The sequence below is a fragment of the Anabrus simplex genome, chromosome 4, assembly GCF_040414725.1.
Source record: "Anabrus simplex isolate iqAnaSimp1 chromosome 4, ASM4041472v1, whole genome shotgun sequence".
Classification (NCBI taxonomy): domain Eukaryota; kingdom Metazoa; phylum Arthropoda; class Insecta; order Orthoptera; family Tettigoniidae; genus Anabrus; species Anabrus simplex.
This window is the reverse complement of record NC_090268.1, coordinates 255,155,198-255,178,465: the sequence shown is the minus strand read 5'-3', so window position 1 is coordinate 255,178,465 and position 23,268 is coordinate 255,155,198. Positions and strand designations below refer to the sequence as shown.

At 37.0% G+C, this 23,268-nt stretch overlaps 1 protein-coding gene across 1 annotated transcript in view; it reads left to right on the top strand.

Annotated features, from left to right (window-relative positions):
• The window catches only part of grh (grainy head), a 190,892-nt gene extending 168,178 nt beyond the window's left edge, over nt 1-22,714 (top strand). Inside the window, exons 10-15 of the mRNA XM_068227385.1 lie at nt 11,563-11,748; nt 13,018-13,067; nt 13,165-13,302; nt 15,402-15,600; nt 17,918-17,982; nt 21,489-22,714. Of these exons, the coding sequence (XP_068083486.1) occupies nt 11,563-11,748; nt 13,018-13,067; nt 13,165-13,302; nt 15,402-15,600; nt 17,918-17,982; nt 21,489-21,618 (768 nt within the window). The 3' untranslated portion in view covers nt 21,619-22,714. The remainder of the gene's footprint in view (nt 1-11,562; nt 11,749-13,017; nt 13,068-13,164; nt 13,303-15,401; nt 15,601-17,917; nt 17,983-21,488) is intronic.
• The last annotated feature ends 554 nt before the right edge of the window (nt 22,715-23,268 follow it).

Here is a 23,268-nt window from a genome sequence, read left to right as displayed (position 1 = left end):
ATATGTCAGTTACTATTCAGAGACGAAATACATAGTACCACAGGAACTGATTTCAAATGTATACCGATTATATTTCATTTGTGTAGGTATGTGTCCCATAGATTAAATGGATGGTGTACATTTCCAGAAGACATTTTGACCATTGATTACTGATCACTGAATACAAGCTATCGTCGTTGAGCCTAGAAAATCCGCTATGTGAAATACTTCAGCTTAGAACTTTGACCCGAAAGATTCCGTCAGCTAAAGTTCAGTAGTATGTGGGTTATAATTGCAGAATTCCCTTTCTGAATAATATCGTCGCTGTGAGAGCAATATCGCGCATCTGACAATGCACTTCCTATCCATCATTTCCCTTAAGACTCGTCACGCCTTCCAGCCACATATGGATATGCAGTCCATCGGAACAATTATGCCAGTGTACCTTTCCATACCGTTCTCTAGGAATACGTGATTGCATATCTTTAGATACAAGGTATAATATAATGTTATGAAAAGTACTACGCTTAGGGTCAGGCATGCTCGAATAGCTCTTTTATGGTCTAGTGAGGAAGCAATGGCGAACTACTTCACTCTTCATCATACCTTGTACCCATACCTTATACACGTTCCTTATGGCATCACAGTCAGTTTTTGTGATTTCCCTATACCCGCATTGCTATAGGAGGTGCTTTTTTGAGGATCTGGACTGAAGATTTAAGTCAGATAATCGGAGATACTGTTGAGAATTACCAGCTGAAGTGACCGAACCAAACATAAAAATTGATGCATTTGTTCCATATTCCTCTATAGCCATGAACTGCAAATGTAAATGTTCAGGTATATAAACAAAATTAAGTGCTTATATATAATACGTTGAAAGTCTATTTCGAGTACAATGTTGTCGTGGAAATTCCACATTCATTTAAATTAAATGCATCTACTTTATCTTCTACAGACACTAAACAAGCTATATACTCCAATACCAATCCTTCAAAACAAAGTAATTCTATCATTATGAATATTATTTAATTTGATGGCTGACTTCAATTTTCGTGAAATGGAATGTGGAGCAGGAGCATGAATGACTCGAGGCTCGAAACTGTTTCAGGAGGAGGATAGTCGTGAGCTGTGGTGCGATGGTATCGCCCCCGCCTCGCAGTAGCTCGGTGCACGTTCAAGATAAGCGATGCCCAGTCGTGACGGAGCCTTAGCAGCCCTGGTGGCCACGTAACCTGGTGGCTATTGGCTCCTTCGCTTACCAAAAATATTGATGCTATAGTTCCCACGCAAATCTGTCCAATGTGTTTTGCAATTGCAAGATCATACCTCAGTTAAAATTTGTTCGTCGATGTTTGATACTATCACATTGGAAGATACAGTCTGGCATTTGAGATACTGAGAACTAATCAATGGAAATAACAAAGATAAAACTTAATAACCAGAGTTTAAACATTTTTTGCTATTGATGGTTATAGAAACTACAAATATTGAATCTAAATACCATAATTATTTTGTTGTTGTTGGATATGGAATACAGTTTTGTAATCATTCTTCCACTGCATGTTACCTGATTTAATTATTAACATTTATAGCCGATGCTTGTACAATAAAAAAATATTCTCATGGGAATGTATTGAAAATATGTCATAAAACCTGTCCTTTACAAAGCTACACAGAGCAAATTAAGCTCTTACAACAACAGAAATGGGTTATACTTACACATTCATCCCTAAGCACTTCTTCCTGCGTTTATTTTCTTTCAACAAAATTTGTTTGGAGAATATATTTCCTGGCATATAGTATATAGCATGAGGTTTCGTTTCAGCCAACATGTGGGTAAATATTGTAGCCTACAAGTATATAGTAAGAATAAAGCGAATGTCATCATCCACTGCCTCGTAAGTCCTTCTTTCATATTTTGGGCTTAGGTTAAAATGTGAGGGAAATGGTACTGAGGACATCTTTAATATGGAAAATTTATATATTTTTTCCTTTCCTCGTGGATTTTTTGAGACTGGAAGTAATCCTATGCCAGACTCTAAAGTGAATACAGTATATTCATTAAATGTTTTGCAGTTTGAGAGCGATGGATGTGGGATAAAACTTCACATCAATTTCAGTCACCTTTCCAGGGAAAATGTTCGTGATAACTTCCTGTGATTGATGGCACAGTTAATATTCTCTACAAGAGAAGAGACAACAGAACGCTCACATCCTTCGGGCTCGTATGTAGTTGTCATGTTTCCCTCTGTAGTTTCTGTTCTTGTAGAGCCTAGGTTTTTGACTGCTTCTCAAGCGTAAATTCCAATTTGCCTGTCTGCGTGCAGTGGCTGTCGGCTTCTCCGCGGGCGGTAATGTTATACGACGTGATACTCCCTGCCCAACAAGTGAGGTGTTGCTTAAATTTAGCCACTCGTGTTCGACATTCTCCATTAGACCCAATATTGTGAATACGATATACAGAAAAGTAACAACCATAGTTTGTCTGAGATGTTGACCTAAGTTTGATTCCCTGAATAACCACATATGCTGCTTTGACCCTTCTTCTTTCTTCTTTTTCTACCGCTTTTCCCACATATGCGGGATCGCGGATGCGAACTGTGTAGCACATGTGCATTTGGCTATGTTTACGGACGGATGCCCTTCCTGACGCCAACCCTATATGGAGGGATGTAATCACTAATGCGTGTTTCTGTGGTAGTTGGTAGTGTAGTGTGATGTCTGAATATGAAGAGGAACGTGTTGGGACAAACACAAACACCCAGTCCCCGGGCCAGAAAAATTAATCAGAGGCGATTAAAATCTCCGACCTGGCCGGGAATCGAACCCGGGTGCCTCTGAACCGAATGCCTTAACGTTGACCATTCAGCCAATGAACGCTACTTTGACCCTAAGAGAACGAAAACAATATTGATCTCACAATCCGTATTAAGCCTGAAAAATTAATTTTCGTCCTCAGTTTTATGTGAGCTATCAGCTTACATTCGGAAGATAGTGGGTTTCCGTTTTTCCCATTTTCACACCATGCAAATGCTGAGGATGTACTTTAATTTAGGCCAAGGTCGCTTCCTTCCCACTCCTAGCCATTTCCTATCCCATCGTCATCGTAAGACCTAGGGTCTATCTGATTTTTTAAAAAATGTTAGGGAAGAGAAAATTTACTAAAAGGAAAATTGTTCGAATCTGTGAGTTTTTTTGTATAAAAATGTCACGCTTGTGCGATTCCGATTTTACGTAAAACTGGAGGTTCCGCCGTTAGATTAAAATATCAACAGTCGCATAAAACTGAAAGCTCCCTTTTTCTATAAAAGGACACTACTTGCTCCAAACCGGAAACTGCTATAGATCAGTCTATATCCGTTGTAATAATTATAATAAAAATAATAATAATATAAATTCTGTCACTCTCGTATTACTATAGATATTAGATTTATTTTTCTTAATGAATTAGCGTACATCCATTAATAATCGCACATCCTTTTTTTATTGTAAGGTTTTATTTGCTGTGGGATCTTATGACAGTCACCTGGCTGCTACTTTTTAATACTGTTTGAAACTGTAAGTTCTACTTGTCGAAATTTGTATTCATGGCTTTATTGTGAAGTGTGATTTACGATGCATAAAATGTATTTATGATCGCCTATATTTCTCCAAAAATAGCTACAACCCCTTGATAATGACCAGTGTAAAGTGACATTTTTAAACATTTTTATTTAGTAGAGCATTGATTTAGTTGCCTTGAAACCAGTTTGTGTTGCGAGTCGCATGTTTGTGTAGTCTTCGCTGCACTGTACCGAGCTATAAATTGAGCCCAGGGCCCGCAATTTCAATGTCTTCTAATTGGGCACTAAATCGTCGAGTAGAAGAATGCGTGAGCACGCAACCCTACCGGAGAGGACTTCTTAACATTGAGAGAACATTAATCATTAAATCCTTGTGTTATTAAAATGTTCTTACATCAGTTAGACGAAGTCCACTATACGAAACTAGCCATGCCTTACTGTTAATTATTGCATCCAGTGTGTATGGTACAAAAACTATTCGGTAGGGGTTTTTTGTTTACCGGTATCAAAAAAAAATACAGTATGTACCCAAGTTTGAGAATATGTCTGTTAAATGTTAATCCTGGAGGCTGATTGGATCTTCAAAAAGCACCATCAAATTGTCTATTAGTGCATCGGTCTGAAGGCAGGATGGATCCTCAGATATAATCACCCAAGGTTATGCAGTTAAAGGGAAACCATAAGAACCGATGCCAGCGTCATAATAACGCATGTAAGGCATGAAGAATGACTTCGTTTGCCATTGCTTTCCTCACTTGACCAGTAAGTGCTATTGTAACACGACCGGAGCTATGAGTAGCATCTTCCATAACCCCCAGATGAATTTGTCATGTTCTGAATATCATTACTTAGCACCTTCCACACCGTCTCTACCATAGACAAGACTGAGACTTCGGTGGAAGCTACATTTTGTTCTGACCTGTGCCAAGAGACAGATGACCAAAATACTGCATCCATTAACAAATAACAACAGGTGGGAGTTTGGGAAATAGCGAGACCATTCAAGATGACTGTCCTTTGTATGGGTTATTAGCCTCCGTTGTAAAAATGATTCAAATAATTATAACAGCATAAACACGGCTTATTGTTAATAGACCTTCTGTAGACTACCTGCATACCAACTTAGACATTCTGAGAATAACTACGATCTAACCCACCCCTCCCCCACCTAAAAGGGATCCCCGTTAGTTTTTTTAGGTTTGCCCATTGCAGGCATAATGTTTCCTGAAGAGCAGTTGATAACTCCTGTCTCAAATGGACCATGAGTAGGTGTTCGGGAGCCATCTCTAATATAAACAGCGATAATTTAAGGCAACAAGCTTTTATGGAAGTTAGCAAAACTTTGACATTTGTTTTGAACTTCGAGTTTGACTTACAACTTGATGTATGTCTTTTTTAGTGGGAGGGGAACGATCTCATCTTGTATTGTAGGTACAATACATGTCTGGTCACCTATATAAAGGTTGTCCGCAGTGAACGTTACTTAACTGTTTTGTATATGTTTATGGTTTTTACCCTCTTAGTCTCAGCGTCCCTCTTAGAGGGAGAAAAAAAGACCTTGCTTCAGAAAAATACTAAAAGCGTATATATCTAGAAATGTTTAACTGCTTCTGCATTAAACTGTAATATTTGACACATTTCTTCTGGATATACGTGAGAAGGAAAGAGCGACCTATTGTAAAAGAGCCTCTGGCTCGAGGCCAGTCGGTTACCCTCTTGGATTGTTAATCTTGTAGACACTCGGACATACCATACAAGCTGGCTGACCCTAAGCTGACCCATAGCTTTAAAACAAGAAGTAAACACCGACCTGACATCTGGCGTGTGTGAGTGAAACCCGTGGGAGTCGTTGAACTGCGGTGAGTGGACAGTCCTCTCTTGGATGATAATTGAAAGCGTACATCAGCCGATGTGATGGATATGTTCGTTAACCTTCTCTTTGACATGCATATCGTTAAAGTCAAATTAGAATGTCTTGACGGTTCCCTTCTCAACTTAGTGATGGAAATCGATAAAGGGTAGCCTATACTCTAAATTGCGGCAAAAATGAAAACTAGTAGAATAATTTGACTTGGTCAATGTACAGAAAGGAGACTTTCAAATTTTTCGAAAATATCCCTTCTTTATCAGCCTAAGCAGGAACGAAGTTTCTGTTCGAGTATTCAGTGCGATCTTATTAGTTAAGACAATAGCGAGCAAAAATAGACTAAAATAAATGTCTTCATTGCCGAAAGCAGCAAATTTCTCCTAACTTAAGTGAGCGAGAAGTTTCATGGATTGTAGTGAAAGACCTTTGATCTGTCAATTTATGCTGTTGAAAGTCTAGTATGATGGACATTTCTCCATCGGCCTCACTCTCAGAACACAGCAGGCCTTCACAGTAAACTACCCTATATGTCCAGAAATGATTCTGATGCACGGGTGTTTAAAGCCAGTAAAACCCGTTAAAGGTCGTGTGTAAAATCATACTAACAAATAGGGAGATGGCCGTCCAGGCTCAGTTTAAGACTTAACAATGGGCTTAAGACCTCATGCCCTGCCTGCTGCTACTTGTTGTGAAAATCTAGGAATTCAAACCCGTGACACTCTGGACTGAGAATAGAGTAGCTAGACCACGACGAACCACTAGGTCTTTCTTAAAATCGCTGACCAGCTATTGAAATCAGAATATAACTGTTCCTATTATTTTTCTTCCAGTTTATTCGATTTTACCGTAGGCTTACTTCAAAAGAAAGTCTAGCTGGAGATCAAAATCTTCGAGGATAGGAGTAAGGTCTCATACACTTTTAGGACGTGACCTTTACAATCGTAATCCTGTCTACATCTCTTATCCCTGCCCGTATTTAATAATAATAATAATAATAATAATAATAATAATAATAATAATAATAATAATAATAATCAGAGATGAATGAAATCTTGTGTGTCACCGTTAAACTTGCTTCTGATTACTACTATGGCCAAGTACGAGTTTTACTTCAATTATTTATTTCCTTTAATAGGCCTGTATATATCAATATTCATGAAGAAATATAGGCCTGGGTGTCTTGCACTTTGCTTTTAATAATGTTATTGAATTAACATCCCACTAACTACTTTTATGGTTTTCGGACACGCCGATGTGCCGGAATTTAGTCCCGCAGGAGTTCTTTTACGTGCCAGTAAATTTACTGACACGAGGCTGACGTATTTGAGCACCTTCAAATATCACCGGACTGAGCTAGAATTGAACCTGCCAAGTTGGGGTCAGAAGGCCAGCGCCTCAACCGTCTGAGCCACGCAGCCCGGCGCACTTTGCTTTTAAATTTTCAACTAGACGACGTGAATATAGATTATTACTTCGTTAGGACCCTATTGAAGAATGGAATGCTTTTATTATTAGTACCTTGTAAGCCTTCCATATTCATTGTTATGAACTGCGTTATTGAAATTCTATAGATTGCAGACATATTACAAATTGTTAGCAAGATTTTTCATCACTAATTATTCTGCTTCAGAGAATTCGGACATAACATATTCTGTGTAGGTCAATTAAACTTAACCGTTCCTCTGATATACAGCTATCTTGTAAATCTCTAGACACACACGCTTTAGTTGAAATATCTCAAGCAGTTTATGAACTATGCTAGAAAATAAATTGAAATTACAACGTCTAAGGAAGGAGTTCCTGAGGACCAAAATGAACAAAACTGATGGGCAGGATGTGGTCTATACTCGGAGACAATTTTTATGTACACGTATATTTGGTTGATGTAAGTTTTCCTGTCTCATCTCAAAAGGTTTAAGAAGGCATTCGTTCGTCAGGAATGTTTATTTAAAATAATTTCAATGTCTGAATTCCTAACATGTAGGAATGCAATTAATTTAATGGTCCTTTGTGGAGACTTGGAATACCGACTGCCTTAATGTTTTATGAAGCATTCCTCACCGGAGGAGGAGAGTGTATGTTGGAAGAGGATGACCGAAGTTATATTAAGGCGCATATTTTCTGAAAGTCTCGTACCACAACTGTAAATACTGTACCTCGATGGCACCATTAATCTGTACGACTGGTTGGTATTAGTTGAAGTACCGTATGCTATGTACCAGAATTACATTTTGGATTGGTAACAGATGGAATTGGAATTTTGGTTTATAGAATGTGATAACATTTTCTCTTCTCTCCAATATTCTTACCTGGCTTTAAATGCTAAGAACATATGGTGTTAAAAGGTAGTTTTCTTCTCAAATGTCCGGCTCCTTGAGTGAATGGTCATCGTAGTGGCTTTCAGTTCAGATGGTCCCGGGTTCGATTCCTGTCCGAACCGCTGTTTTAATCCACGTCTGGTTAATTCCTCCAGCTCAAGGACTGTGTTTTTGTGTTTTTCTTCATTGTGAGCAACTGCAAAATGACCTCGATAATGTTGTGAGATGGACAGTAGGCAGTGGTATGATGATGAACGGGGATAAAAGTCAGGTTGTGAGTTTCACAAATAGGAAAAATCCTCTCAGTTTTAATTACTGCGTTGATGGGGTGAAAGTTCCCTTTGGGGATCATTGTAAATACCTTGGTATTAATATAAGGAAAGATCTTCATTGAGGTAATCACATAAATGCGATTGTAAATAAAGGGTACAGATCTCTGCACACGGTTATGAGGGTATTTAGGGGTTGTAGTAAGGATGTAAAGGAGAGAGCATATTTGTCTCTGAGACCCCAAGTAGAGTATGGTTCCAGTGTATGGTACCCTTACCAGGATTACTTGATTCAGGAACTGGAAAAAATCCAAAGAAAAGCAGCTCGATTTGTTCTGGGCTATTTCCGACAAGAGAGTAGCGTTACAAAAATGTTGCAAAGTTTGGGCTGGGAAGACTTGGGAGAAAGGAGACGAGCTGCTCGACTGAGTGGTATGTTCCGAGCTGTCAGTGGAGAGATGGCGTGGAAGGACATCAGTAGACGAATAAGTTTGGATGGTGTCTTTAAAAGTATTGAAGATAAAATTTGAATTCAAGAGGACAAATTGGGGCAAATATTCGTTTATAGGAAAGGGAGTTAAGGATTGGAATAACCAAGGGAGATGTTCAATAAATTTCCAATTTCTTTGCAATAATTTAAGAAAATGCTAGGAAAACAACAGATAGGGAATCTGCCACCTGGGCGACTGCCCTAAATGCAGATCAGTAGTGATTGATTGATTGATTGATTGATTGATTGATTGATTGATTGATTGATTGATTGATTGATTGATTGATTGATTGATTGATTGATTGATTGATTGATTGATTGATTGATTGATTGATTGATTGATTGATTGATACATATACAGCCGACCCGCGGTGTGGGGGTAGCGTGCTTGCCTCTTACCCGGAGTCCCCTGGTTCGATTACCGGCTAGGTCAGGGACTTCAACCTGGATCGGAGGGCTGGTTTGAGGTCCACTCAGCCTTCGGATTACAATTCAGAAGCTATCCGACTGTGAGATGGCGGCCCAGGTGTATAGAGCCAAGATTAATGGCCGTGAGGATTCGTCGTGCTGACCACAAGACAACTCGCAATTGGCAAGCCTTCGGGCTGAGATGCGGTCGCTTGATAGGCCTGTTGCGCCATGGGGAAGGGGGTTAATGCACATCTTCATATACACACAAGCCATCATACTGCGACGGAAACACATGAATTCGACCGTAAAACTAGGCTTAATCCAAAAAAAGACGGTGCTTACCCCCAAGTAATTGGGATAAGGCCAAGAAGGAGGTTTTACATTCTAATTAACATTAGTACTACAGACAGACAGACATAGACAGACCACAGGACCAAGTATTACTGCAAAATGTATTCTTACAAATCAATAAATAACTAAAATTAAACATACTTTCTTTCCGCGCATTCAGAATTCAATAGTCTCAATGTTGACAATGAAGCATTGCTTACGCACACCATAGTTGCAAGTACGTTATCGAACTTCGTTCATGCGCTGGACGTCGTAAAAGTATCTACCCGTCATGTAAAAGAAAACTACAGAATGTCGTAATTCGTTGCTTCATCGTTCTATTTTATCTTATTTCCTTTCCCGAACACAAATGTGCTCATATTCTCGCTGCTTACCATTCCTCCTTGAATAATTTGGTTAGCCATTGACCGTTGGTTTACTCGGCTCTCCCATATTTCAATAATAATAATAATAATTAGATGAATAGTTACCTCCTACTTGTGAACGGACCGCAACATACCAGTCTTTACTGATCACTTTCATCTATGGAAATGCCGTAGTATGAAGTTAGCCTCATGTGTAACTTGTCTTGGAAACTTCTCGCGAGTTATCTGATGGCGTTTGTGATGGATGATACCTTTCACATATCCTAAGTTCACTTCCAATACAAATTAGGAACATGGCATTGCTCTGTGCATCTTTTGTCTGAGCTGCGAGTGGAAGGAACAACCTGAGTTGTAAAGAAAATTGAAACATAAAAATCTCGTCCGTAAATTGTGTGCGGGAATGCGGAACCGCTTGTCCCGGGACAACAATAGCTGGCCCTATCGTAAAACTGGCCCATCATAACGCAGGTTCAGCATGCTTTGTGTTTCTTATGACTTCGCCTTCTTCTTGGTACTGGCGGGATTTAATGATCTAGACGAATAACAGGCTTTCTTTTTGTCAGTATTGTACTTGATAAGTTAACGATGCAGCATTGATCCAGTCGAGATGTATATAAACTTCCTTTTCAGTTCTTGTATAATACTTGGTTAATATTATACTATAATCAGTGGAATACTTACAAAAATTTAGGAAGGACATAGACTATCTTGCTACTCAGTACGTATGAAAGAAATGTTCTTTAACTGTATTACATAGTGTCGTAGTATACCAGGGATGTCAAACTGATGGAGCTGAAATGTAATCAAGGAGCATACGTACTTTTATTTATTTATTTATTTATTTATTTATTTATTTATTTATTTATTTATTTATTTTAGCGGTTTAATTTTGCGCCAACACATTGAAGGTTTTCGGCGACGCAAGAATGAGAAAGTGCTAGGATTGGGCCTTAATTAAGGTACATACTTTTCCTGGTGCGAAAATGGGGAAACCACGGATAACCATTTTCAGGGCTGCCGAAGGTGGGATTCGAACCCATTATCTTCTGAATGCAAACTCTCAGCTGCGCGACTCTTGACGGTACGGCTAACTCGCTCGGTTACCCGTGTATTTAATTTAGGCGAGATGAATGAAAAGAAAAATGTCTCATAAATGTAATTGTAATGTAACTGTATACATGAAAACAACGTTGACTTTTCACGATTATTCAGACAGTGAAGTTCATTAGCGCATTCCCATAGCAATCTAGAGGTATCTGTCTTCGAGCCTCGTAATATCCTAACATTTCTCAACTCACTGGAAATCCAGAGTTTGTCCTCACAACCAGTTCATAAATATAAATCCGACTGTGTACATGATCCTTCTTAAATAAACAATCACCGAGCTCGATAGCTGAAATCGCTTAAGTGTGGCCAGTACCCCGTGTTCGGGAGATAGTGGGTTCGAACACCACTGTCGGCAGCCCTGAAGATGGTTTTCAGTGGTTTCCCATTTTCACACCAGGCAAAGGCTGAGGTTGTACTTTAATTTGAGGCCACGGCTGCTTCCTTCCCATTCCTAACCCTTTCCTGTCCCATCGTCGCCATAAGACCTATCTGTGTCGGTGCGACGTAAAGCAACTTGCAAAAAAAAGAAACAAAAGAACTATATCCTATCGAATTATGTATTTTAGTAAATGATTCTTGTTATTGTTGTGAATTAATTGTGATGTCATAATCTTTCAACAACTTTGAACCAAGAATCAATTCTATCATCTACTCTCACTGCGCCTGATTTTCTATATAAGGATATTTGATTACCTGTGATATCCACCTTGTAGTCGAAAATTACACTGGTTGCCATTCATTTAATCTCTCGTTGATCGTACTCTCCCTTATATAATGCCTATAAACTTCATTTGAAATGTCCGGAAAGCAAATGCAGATTGTGATTTTTTTTCTTGCAGGGAGCGGAGCGGAAGACGCGCGACGAGGAGCGGCGGGCCGCCAAACGTAAGATGACGGCGACGGGTCGCAAGAAGTTGGACGAGTTGTATCATCCTGCGGCTGAGCGCTCAGAATTTTACGCTATGAGCGACCTCACCAAACCACCCGTGCTCTTCTCACCAGCGGAGGACATCGACAAGGTATGTGTTCACAAAATGTTAAACATTTACAAACTATAGGCGTACAACATTACAGATAATTCCATTCCACACTAAATAAAATAGTGTTCAGTTAGCACTCAGTAGGTATAAATTGTAATAAGTGTTATCAATTCATTCAGAAAATAAAATTAACTAGAGAATAAAAACTGTACTTTTAGCCATTCACACAAAATAAGCTGAATTATAAGAGAAAATGAGCGTTCTTCACCGAGGCTTACTGCTACTGTACATCAACATTTTGAACAAGAAGAATAAGCACTATTGTCAAGTAGTTTGTCGTTGGATATATACAGGATGTTTCCAAACATATGAGAAGTAGGTAGTTGTGAACATACGCCCTTCGGTCGATCGTTTGCTGTTTACAGACTTTCCAACTTTGTACGGGATGTATTGGTAATAGCCTTACCTGGCACATCCAATTTCGAGTAGCTCTCTCGCCATGTTGGTGCACCAGCCGTTATACTGCATTCTAATGCGAGGAATCTTCAAAATGACCACTATACGCCTGAATGCACGGCTGAACTGATTGTCGCACACGTTAAAACACTCCAGACATTGCACATATTCGATGGCAATCTTGTTCCAAAGGCTGGCGAAGTACTGCAATGTACGTGACGGCATGCCTGACTCCAAGCTCAATTCTAAAACGAACTATCCCTCCATTCCAGCTAGCGTAACTAAAGAAGAGTAGCTCGTACGTGTCTGACCGTTAGGCATATTTTTTAATCGACTTGTGTGCTGTTTTGGGGTGTGCTGACCATCCTCCTGTTACTTCCCACATGTTTGGGAACACCCTGGTGGAAAGAGTATAGTATTATCCTCCCCTCCCCCATCTGAAATTATAGTTCACGAAAGTACTGTAATGAAAAAATCTAGAAGATCCAAATGCTGAGTAGACTAGTAACCTCGTAGCATTCTGCATAACATACGATGTTTCAGACGTGAGCTTGTAAAGGAAACGCTTCAGGACTAGGTTACAGAATTCCATGAAGTGAATTGTTAAAATTGATATTTTATCCACAGTGATAGATGATGTGAAAGTCATATACGCTGTATTTTCTAAGTAGAATGGTACAAATCACTAAATTTCCTTGACAAGTGGAATAATTGCTTGAAAATAAAACTCTCCTAAAATCAGATTTTACGCATGGCATTGAGATGAATTTTGTTTCCACAGTGGCGTAGTAATTTTTTGGTTACATGTACAAATATTTCATAAGTTATAATAAAGTTGTAACTTTTTATTTGTTACAGTTGGCATCCATGGAACTGGGCTTCTATAGTCATGAGACAGACAGCTCAAGGTAAGTTCTCGTGTGCATCCTTTTTATCATCCAATAGCTTTGGCTGTTTGGTGCTTGCATGTGCCCTTACGTCTGGTTTCCTTGTGTGTTTGTCTAGCCTGTCGAATGGGGAGGCAGGCTCGGGGTCTCAACACAGCCTTGGGAAGCAAAGTTCGCCCTTCCTCCTGCACTCAAGCAAACCGAGCACTACGCCGACACTCAAGTTCCACAATCACTTCCCTCCGGATGTACCTGGGTAAGGGTTAGACCAGCCTAGAATTATGCAGCAAGTCGAACCTGATATTTTAAATAGTCATTGCCGTATAACAAACAAATAGTGATGAGAAGGGATAAATCAATTACCTACTACGGAGTTATTAAGTTACTGAAATTCTCTTCAGGCGAAATTCAGTGCCTAAAATTGAATCACTCATTTCCCAATGATAAACTTTAGTAAGTCGATAAAAATTTGAAAATTAATTCAAATCTTCTTACAGTGTATTGTAATTGGACTTTCACATTCTAATTTTCTTCCTATCAACTCGCTTTAGGAAATAATTACCCGGCATTAAAAATTATTTATCTGGAAACAAGTGAACATTCATCATATCAGTTAATATAATTTTGTAATATATGTTTCAACTAATTATTGCCTGTTGTTTAACTTTGTAAATGAAGAAAGGGTGAATTTAGTTACAATTTGCTGTGAATTCCTTATTTTGTACCAATACATCCCAAAAAAAATTCTTTTATAAAAATTAAGAGTTATTTGGGGATCGCTCACCAACCTGCTTTCATTCTGGCAATAGTCTTTAAAACTTTAAAACTTCTTCACTCAGGACTGACATGACTGTCACTTAAAAGAGAAATAAGGTAGAATGATAATGACATTTCTTCATGAAAAATATTGTAATTAATATGCAAGGAAATAGTAGGAAGTTGATATTATAAAATCACCATCACAATTCTTATTTAAGTTTTTCTGTTTACTGAAATATGATCAAAGAATATTCGGTGACTTGCTGCATCATCTAGTCTGGCTTAAAGCATGGATGAGGCTTAAAACTAAGTTGCGCTTGCATCCATTCAAAGCGTTTTCACTGTCACTGCATGTAAAGGATATACTATAATCATGCTTCATTGTTGGCATGAAGGTTTGGGATCAAACTTCTAAGCCTGTCATTATTTCCTATTGGTTCTGATTTGTTACTTCTACTTTCTTATGAATTGTTACTTCCCCTTGCTTCACTTCCAGCTCATTCTGTCTGCTGATTGGCTCAACTTTATTATTATTATTATTATTATTATTATTATTATTATTATTATTATTATTATTATTATTATTATTGTCAGGGCCTCCCGGAAAGGGTAGAATGGAAGGCGGCTCATCTCAGGGCCCGGAAGTTCAACGGATCGATTATATTATTACAAAGCCTAATAAAAAGGATTCTAGCTAAAAGCATTCACATACAAAATTTAGCCTAATATTTCATAACATAGCTCTATTTTATAACTCTCTAATTGTTTGCGTTCATATTTGGCAATTTAAATTCAGATGACTGCTGCGTCAACTGTTCTTGTTCAGCTAACATTGCCTTGAATTTTTGGCATTATGTTTCTGAAGAAAGTGAGTATGTGATTTTATGACTCAAAGTGAGAAAATTCAGAACGCCACCTATATTGAATATATAATAACACATATGTCATCGGCCCATCTGGCTGCCTTGTATATTTCAATGTTCTGTTTTACTCTAGCCTACTGCCGGATGGCAGAATAACAAAATTAAATTATTACTTAATAATTTTTATATTGTACTTGTTTTGAATAATGCATTAAATGATATCTCTAAAATGACTAGACGTCCGCATCTCTCTAGGCCTACCCATTACTGCACAAATTTTATTTGTTACTTTGTAATGAAGGTGGGGCAGAGAAAGGGTGAGGGCATGCGATATTGATTTTTCTGGACAGCCATAATTTATGCAGACGACCTTTATTTTGGTTCCAAGTTTCTTCATTCTCCCGTTAGATTTACTTCATTCCATTACATATTCAAAGCTCTATCTTGTACTTTAAATGTTTTCCTTTTTCAATATCATATTGCTTCTGCTGATCCCATCTCTTCTAACAAATACTGTGTACTGTACTGTCTGCCTATGTTATAACCCAGAATGGCTCTATCATGTTCGGAATCACAGGTTTTTTCATAACTATTTTTATTAAAGAATTTCACGTACCTCAAACAAGAATTAACTTAAATGTATCTTAACTTCCTCAATCAATTTCAATATTTTTATCTGAATTGGAATTTTAGTGTATACACTTGCCTTATATTTATTTCTCCTGTATTTCAGTGACAAGAAAGAAGTCCTTGATGGCAGCAGCCTTTCAACCGATGGGAGTGTCTTTTCGAGTCCACCTCAGAAAAGGCACAAGTTAATGGCAGCTCCTCCCCTTAACGAGAGGGTGATGCTCTATGTCCGTCAGGACAATGAGGAAGTCTACACTCCCCTGCATGTGGTTCCCCCAACTACACAGGGACTGCTCAATGCTGTTAGTATACATTCTCATATAAATTATTTAATTTTCAGGGCCATGAGTTACTCTAAAGACCTGAAAAAATTGAAGAGATTTTTAATGCCTTAATTTGATATAATTCAATCCAATGGCTTAAATTTTGATTTTATTGTTCTTATGCACCAACAATTTATCATTTTCTAGCCAATGCAGTATTTTTATAATTGTATGAGATTTTTGGTTCAGTATAAATAAAAATGTAATATTCATATTAGCAAATTATATTTTTTATAAAATAACTTATATCATAAGTTTATCATAGTCAGTAATTCATTGGGAGCGAGATTAGCTCCTGGCTATCCACTCGGATCACATGACGCATGACTTCGGAACTTAAACCCGCAGCCAAAACTCAAAACGAATTAGACAAGCTATGGAAATGTTTTCTGAGCAATTTATGATTAGACATTGTTATCAAAGTCAATAAGGCAAAGTCAATTTCAATCATCAAGGTGCTAAAGAATAACTTCACATTCCTAGAAAAGACATTAATACAAAAATATTGTTTAGGACTTATGTTCTCTTACACTTTCAGACAGTTAGGCTAAGAAGCGGAACTCTTACAACAATCATGAGGTATTGAAAAATTCTGTATTATTTGTCATAAAATAGTCTATTTATTCATCTTTACTCACCAAACTGATACCAGTATTACTAAATCACTTGTTTCCAATTCCATTATTATTATTATTATTATTATTATTATTATTATTATTATTATTATTATTATTAAGTAAGTTCTGGAAAAGGGTTTCCTAAACCTAAACGATCTTAATACTTAATAGTAACGAATTTCCTGGAGGTGTCTAATGGCCTTCATGAATATTATTGATGCTATTTTTGTTTAGCAACGAAAGTTTAGACAGTTGTTGATTTTTACTGTGCTAATCCAATTTGTATAAGATTTCAGAATTAATTTTCATATTCATGTGTGAAAATTTTCTTAAAATGTAACACATAATTTTAAGATTAATTGTTTGAAATCATTACATCCATTGATATTGTTGATCCAATATTCATCCAAATGCTACCCATATTATCTACTCCTCTTACCCAACATGTCACATTTTACCCCCACTTTTCTTTTCAGAGAAATTAAAGTTGAAACTCAAATGTAATCTAAAACCTTTCTAAAACTATAGCTCTTCTGCATAACTCAGTCAAGAGTCCAGATTTTTTTCAGTACTTGCTATATTGTTAAAATGCAGTTCATATACCATTTAGTTTGAGTCAGTATTTATTATTGCTTTCTCAGTTCCTAAGTTGACAATCAACTTCTTATTTATGTCATCAGATGTGCCCATTGAGCTTTGGCTGCTGGCCTTTGGTGTTGATAACGAGAACGTCATCTTCACTTGAAGGAAATCGTCGTCAGTTGTGATAGTAACAGGCTATCATACAAATTTGGTCTGCTGTTTTGCCGATCGTCTTTTGAAACGGATCCTTGATTTTGTTTGAAAATGGAGCTTTGCCGAAATGTTTTGCTCAGTTACTCAGTATGTCAGATCACAGGAATGTCAGTCCTGTGTGCTTCGTGATGCCTTGACCCTCATCTCTTGAATCAGATCAATTTCTTTTATTCTTGAAGAAAGTAAAGTCTGTCATAATAAATTCAGTATTTCTATCTCTGGTGGAAGACTTTTCTAAAAAATGTCTTTATTAATGATATTATGTTCTAATGAAAATATTTCAATGGTTTCAAATTTTTAGGTAAACGTAGAATACAGGCACCTTTTAAGTTGAAGGGAAGAATGAAAATATAAAACTACTATCTGGACTCTTTGACACTACATTGCATGCACCATTGAAGCCAATTTCTAAATTACTGACCAGTATGTCTCTTTTAACATTGGCTCTATGAATAGAAACATGCTCATCAGTTCTCAAGTGACAAATATGCATGCAAGAATTAACTTTAGGAGCCTTTTATCAAGTTTCTTATTACATCGTCCACAACCTGTGAAGTGTGGCTGTTGTCTATCGCAGCTACATGAAAAATAAGAAAGGAATTAGATTAAAAAGGTTTCTTTCATTTGAAATCTAGCATGTTTCAACTAAATTTTGCTACTAACTGAGAATTTGTCAGATTTCCTGTCAGCACCTCACTCTGGTAAGTGGATTACTTCTGCTTTCTGCATGTTTTTGTCACTTCAGAACTAACACTACATTGCATGTTTGTCACGTTCTCTGGAAAAGAAGTAGGGAAATTCCTCTCCCTTCCCTTCCAACCTGTAATAGTTTCCTGTAACCTCAAACGATCAGTTACTATTAATCTGTTTTCCTTATTTTCCAGATTGAGAATAAGTACAAAATTTCTACTTCAAGCATTAGTAACTTGTATCGAAAAAACAAAGAAGGGTAAGTTTTGCCAAAGAAAATAGTTTACTTGTTCTCCCTTTGTAGTTAAGCAATAGTTTCTTATTTCCAAATTTTCTGAAAATAGCTGACATACTGTCAGCTGAGATAGAGAGCTATTCTTCAAGTAGAAATTTTGGACAATTTAAGCTACTCACTAATGTAAAATAACATTGCTTTACTAACTCTAACCAAATAGCTGCACTAACACCACACTGAAATCAGAGATATGCTTCAAACTGGCTGCCTCATTTACAGTACTAAGAACCATTTGATGAAACACTGATATTTGGACATAGCATCCAGAGCTATAGTTAAAATCATCTTCAGTAGAGCGGTCTTCGTGTCTTCACCCTCATCTTCTGAATCAGATAAATTTCTTTTGTTCTTGAAGAAAGTAAAGTCTGTCATAATAAATTCAGTATGTCTATCTCTGGTGGAATGTATGCATCTCCAACCCTTTTCCTATTCCTCTACTGGGTCGTGTGTGAAGTGAGATGAATCTTCATAGAGAGTTTTTATGACTGGGTTGCCCTTCCTGATATCAGTCTCATCAGAGGAGTTAATGAGATGAAATGAATGACATGATCTATTATATATAGTAGGAAGGGAGAGAGTGAAACCTGGTGCCAGCACATAGCCCACTCTTGTCGAATAGCACCAAGGGGCCTGCTCAAGGCTTAACATCCCCATCTGACAGACGAATCACCATCAACAGCATCATACGCATTCACTCCACATGAGCATTGCGGAGAGGTTAGGAATTTAATCCAGGCTTTTGGCACGCAATGTAGGGATCATAAATTGTATACCACCTACCGGATACAATTCTGATGGTGAAATATTTTCGACCAATGGGACTCGAACCAACTAACCTCGGTGTCAGACTGTTAAGACTTCAACGCCTTAATGATCATGGCCACCAGACGGGTTGCCCAGAAGGATGTAGATTTGGTTCCCTACCAGAAAGCCAAAAATAAAACATATAGAAACAAGATTTCCACTTCAGGAGAGGTGCAGGGCCCTTGGGTTCATTCAGCCTGCACCAGAAATGAGTACCAGTTTAATTCCTCAGAGCAAAGGCTGCCAGGCATAGGGCTAACCACCCTACTTCCCTTACATGTTAGTGCTGAGGTTACAGATAGTGGAAACCTTTCCTTCCATTTTTCATTCATGGCCTGTATGGAGATAATTTTGCTAGGGCACTGCCTAGCCAAGGCAGTCAAGATATGCTTGGCTCTCCCAGAAAATTGAAAGAAATTAGAAATGAAGCCTCACTTTATCATCGGTCTTGGCTTCAAGTTTCACAAAGAATCGAATGGAATAACTTATAAAATAAACATCAATTGCACAATGCTTATCAGCTGAGCCAGTTGCATTTGTATCTTGTATGTACAGATTATGAATGTCACATTTTAGTGGACATAATTTTCCAACATAATTTTTGTCATTGACATTTATTTATTTTATGATGTTTATTTGACGATCATGAATTTATACTACTAAAGACTACACTGAAGATATTAGTATCTTAAACTCTACATATTTATACGAAAGACAATTACATACAACAAAGAAAGCATAGTTCAATGTCCAGGTTTTCTAATCAAAACACAGCTTTGGGGCTTGCATCCAGTAATTCATTGCAGGACTGTGAGCAAGCATACAGTAGGCATTCTTGCACGAAATGCAGAATTGTCTACACTATGGTACTGCATTCACAGTTTGGGAAATTCTTCCTCCCCCAACTGTGGAGAGTAGCAGAAGCAGTCCACACCCAGCACAATTAGCTTTTCACCCTGTAGCACAAGGAAGATTGAATCCTGGAAGTTTTGCACTAGGACTGGTAACTTCCGTCAAGAGTTGTTGACATTATTCACATGGGAATACAGCATTATAAATTTTGTTTTGAAACATGATAATAAACAATACTGAATCCCTGTATTTGGGATGGTTAAGCCTTCAAATAAACCTTCAATATTTTAGATATTTTAAATTCATTTTAATTTATCAGTTCACCGAGCTTGATAGCTGCAGTTGCTTAAGTGCGGCCAGTATCCAGTATTCGGGAGATAGTAGGTTCGAATCCCACTGTCGGCAGCCCTGAAAATGGTTTTCCGTGGTTTCCCATTTTCACACCAGGCAAATGCTGGGGCTGTACCTTAATTAAGGCCACGGCCGCTTCCTTCCCACTCCTAGCCCTTCCCTATCCCATCGTCGCCATAAGACCTACCTGTGTCGGTGCGACGTAAAGCAACTAGCAAAAAAAAAAAAAATATCAGTTCAAGATTTCCACCTGCTAAGGGATAATTTGTAACATTCACTTTTACTGAGAAAGAAGGATGTGAATTTGTACTGATTTTTTGTTAATGGTTTCTAAATATGTACATAATGAATAGAGGATGCAGTTTATGGTCTCTTCCATAAGCTTCAGAAAATCTGTCAATAGTAGACATTAACAACATAACTCAGGATTGCACATGTGACAGGGTGAGAAGGTATCAGTTTGCTAGATGTGAGTAAATTAAGAATACAGTACTTTACTTTTTAACTGCTGCAGTAGAAAACTAATTGCAGATACAAAAGAAATATGATTGAAATAGAAGAAAATATAAATGAGAAACAGACACAGAAGGTTTGTTTGGTGATTTTACATGTTAGCCTATATGCAAATATCTGATCCTAATATAATCAGTAGAGAATACTTTATTTAGGATCCCCATGTATTTTCTCCTGGAGTTTGAAAAGAAAACAGGCCAATTATTGCAAGAGAAACTGAAGAGACTGTTCATGTTTAAAACTCTCAGCATTAATAAAGAAATAATACTGATATGAAACTTTATCTCAGACTTAAATACTCTCATCCATAGAATTAATGACAACCAGCGTGCATACCTAACCAACATTTAAACATGAAAGCTTCATTTAGGACAGTCCTGGGGACAACTGTAACCTCCTATGTTGGAATACCGGTACTAACGCCATTTGTGACCCGGTAGTTCCTCTACCCTTGGAACATACCTGAAGTCCAGAGCATGTTAATTAATAGGAATCGGTATATTGGATAATCTTGAAATGAATAGTTAAACATTGTCACACTACTACATTCTTCAATGCATCCCGACTTCTCCACAATATTCCATACTTTGCAGATTTGCTGTTGTGTTGTAGCCTATCCATGCAGCTTAATTCCATCCCCATCCTGTCAGTGTGTTTATTTCATACAAAAAAAAATATATATATATATATATATATATATAATTTTTTTTTTTTTTATGTTATTAGACCTATTTTGCTGAAATGTTTTGAATTCATATAAGTTTACAATTGATTTTATGAATACTTTCACTTGAAGAAAATGATCATATAAGAAATGCTACTTAGGTACTGAAGATTTCTTATGTTACAATAGGTCTCAACAGTAGACAGATTATGCATAGGCCTACATTTATTCATTTGTATTTCAAGGTTTGCCTATTTTTATATATTATCATTTTGTATCTTTGCAGGATTATAGCCAAAATTGATAATGACATGCTCAAGTACTACTGCAATGAAGATTTATTTCTGTTGGAAATTAAACAAGTCGATGGTGATGACTGCTTTGAAGTAACACTCGTGGAGCTGATGGATCATTAGCATACCGTGTGTTCTCTGTGACAAGTCTTTCATTGACGCCAGGTGGCCAAAGTGTTTAAAAAAAGTCCCGTTATTATTGTTGCACCATAATATATGTTTTATTAAAATTATATTGACCTTAAAGAGTGAGTGAGTGAATAAAACTTTGAATTACATGAACAATGATGGATATTGTTTATATTTATTTTTATACATATAGCACATTGAGTGCATGTGCGTTACAAGAAGACTAACTAATACCGTGTGACTGAGTGAAAGCGTATGTGTGTTTGACGTAATTAATAAGAAATACTGCAACTAATGAAGATGAAGAGGAGTAAGGAGAATCTAGATTCAAAGCAAAGTCGGAAAGAAAACTGTATACCAAATAGACTCTGATTGCTTGATTTTAGAATCTTTTCTCTATGTGCCAGAGTAGAACTGTTGAGCATTTGTAGAAGTTTTGTGCATTTGGATTACATGAAGATACTGCTGAAGAGACCTTTATTATATTACTGTCATTATGAAGTAACTTATGCTCATAATGGATCCCTTCTTCTAGAGGAGGAGGAGGAGTATGTATAGAAATTTAAATCAGTCTTTTATATTTTTGTTTTGTTTTTAAGTTTAAGAAGTCCTATTTGGATTTATTGATCTCAAAGTCAGATAACATATAAAAGCAAAATTAATTTTCCAATAACTTCCAGTTTAATAAAAAAAATATTAATAACTTTTAAAAAGATGAAAAAGGGATTGTTTACTGTTGTTGGGAGTGACTATAAGATATCTGGAGATGCCATAATTACATATTTATGGTTTAATATGTGATGATTTAAGTCTTTATTAACATACAAAATCTTAATCTTCGACTGCTTACTTATAAAAGACTAACAGCGTCTTCCAATGGTTGCATTAGAACTGTATTATTTTTATGATTAAATTTGTTTGTTATAGAAATTTGTTACTTATAGCTGATGATACACGTGAACATAATGATGTACAGTACAAATATCAATACATTACTCTTCATCATTCCAGTGCCAATGTTTATACAACGAGACCTTTAGCAGAGGTTGCAATACAAATTTGTGTTCTGAACATGAGGAATGTGTTGATATTTGAGGGTGAAACAAATATTTTCCAGTTATTGATAGATTACATTATGTTGCTGCCTAATAAATTTCAGTTAAATATTTATTTTTATCTTCTTCCAGTAGATATAGAAGTGTTTTATCTACTGAATATAAACCTATATATATATTTCTGCCCCATGTTCTCAACTCTGTATGCACAAATGCTTACTGATTTCAAAAGTGTATTGGATTGCACAAGTTATACTTGGGTACTGTAACAGATGAGCGCTATTCATAAAACCATTGAATTGCTGTTATCAGTTCCAGTACAACCTGAAATTGGTGTAATAAGCTTGTAAACAAGGTATGTAGTGCTAGAGACCAAGCAAGATTTGCTTGCTGATTTGCAATCTCACTCAAGTTTTTTTCCCTTTCTGTTCTCTGTGCCATTAATAAATATTGCAATGTTTTTAGAAATGAACATAAATGTTTCTTACTTTGTTCACCATCAATTGTGATGAAATTACTAACAAAGTATATTGATACTAGTGAAACTGCCAATATTTCAAATAATTCTTCTTATTAAATGTAAAACCAT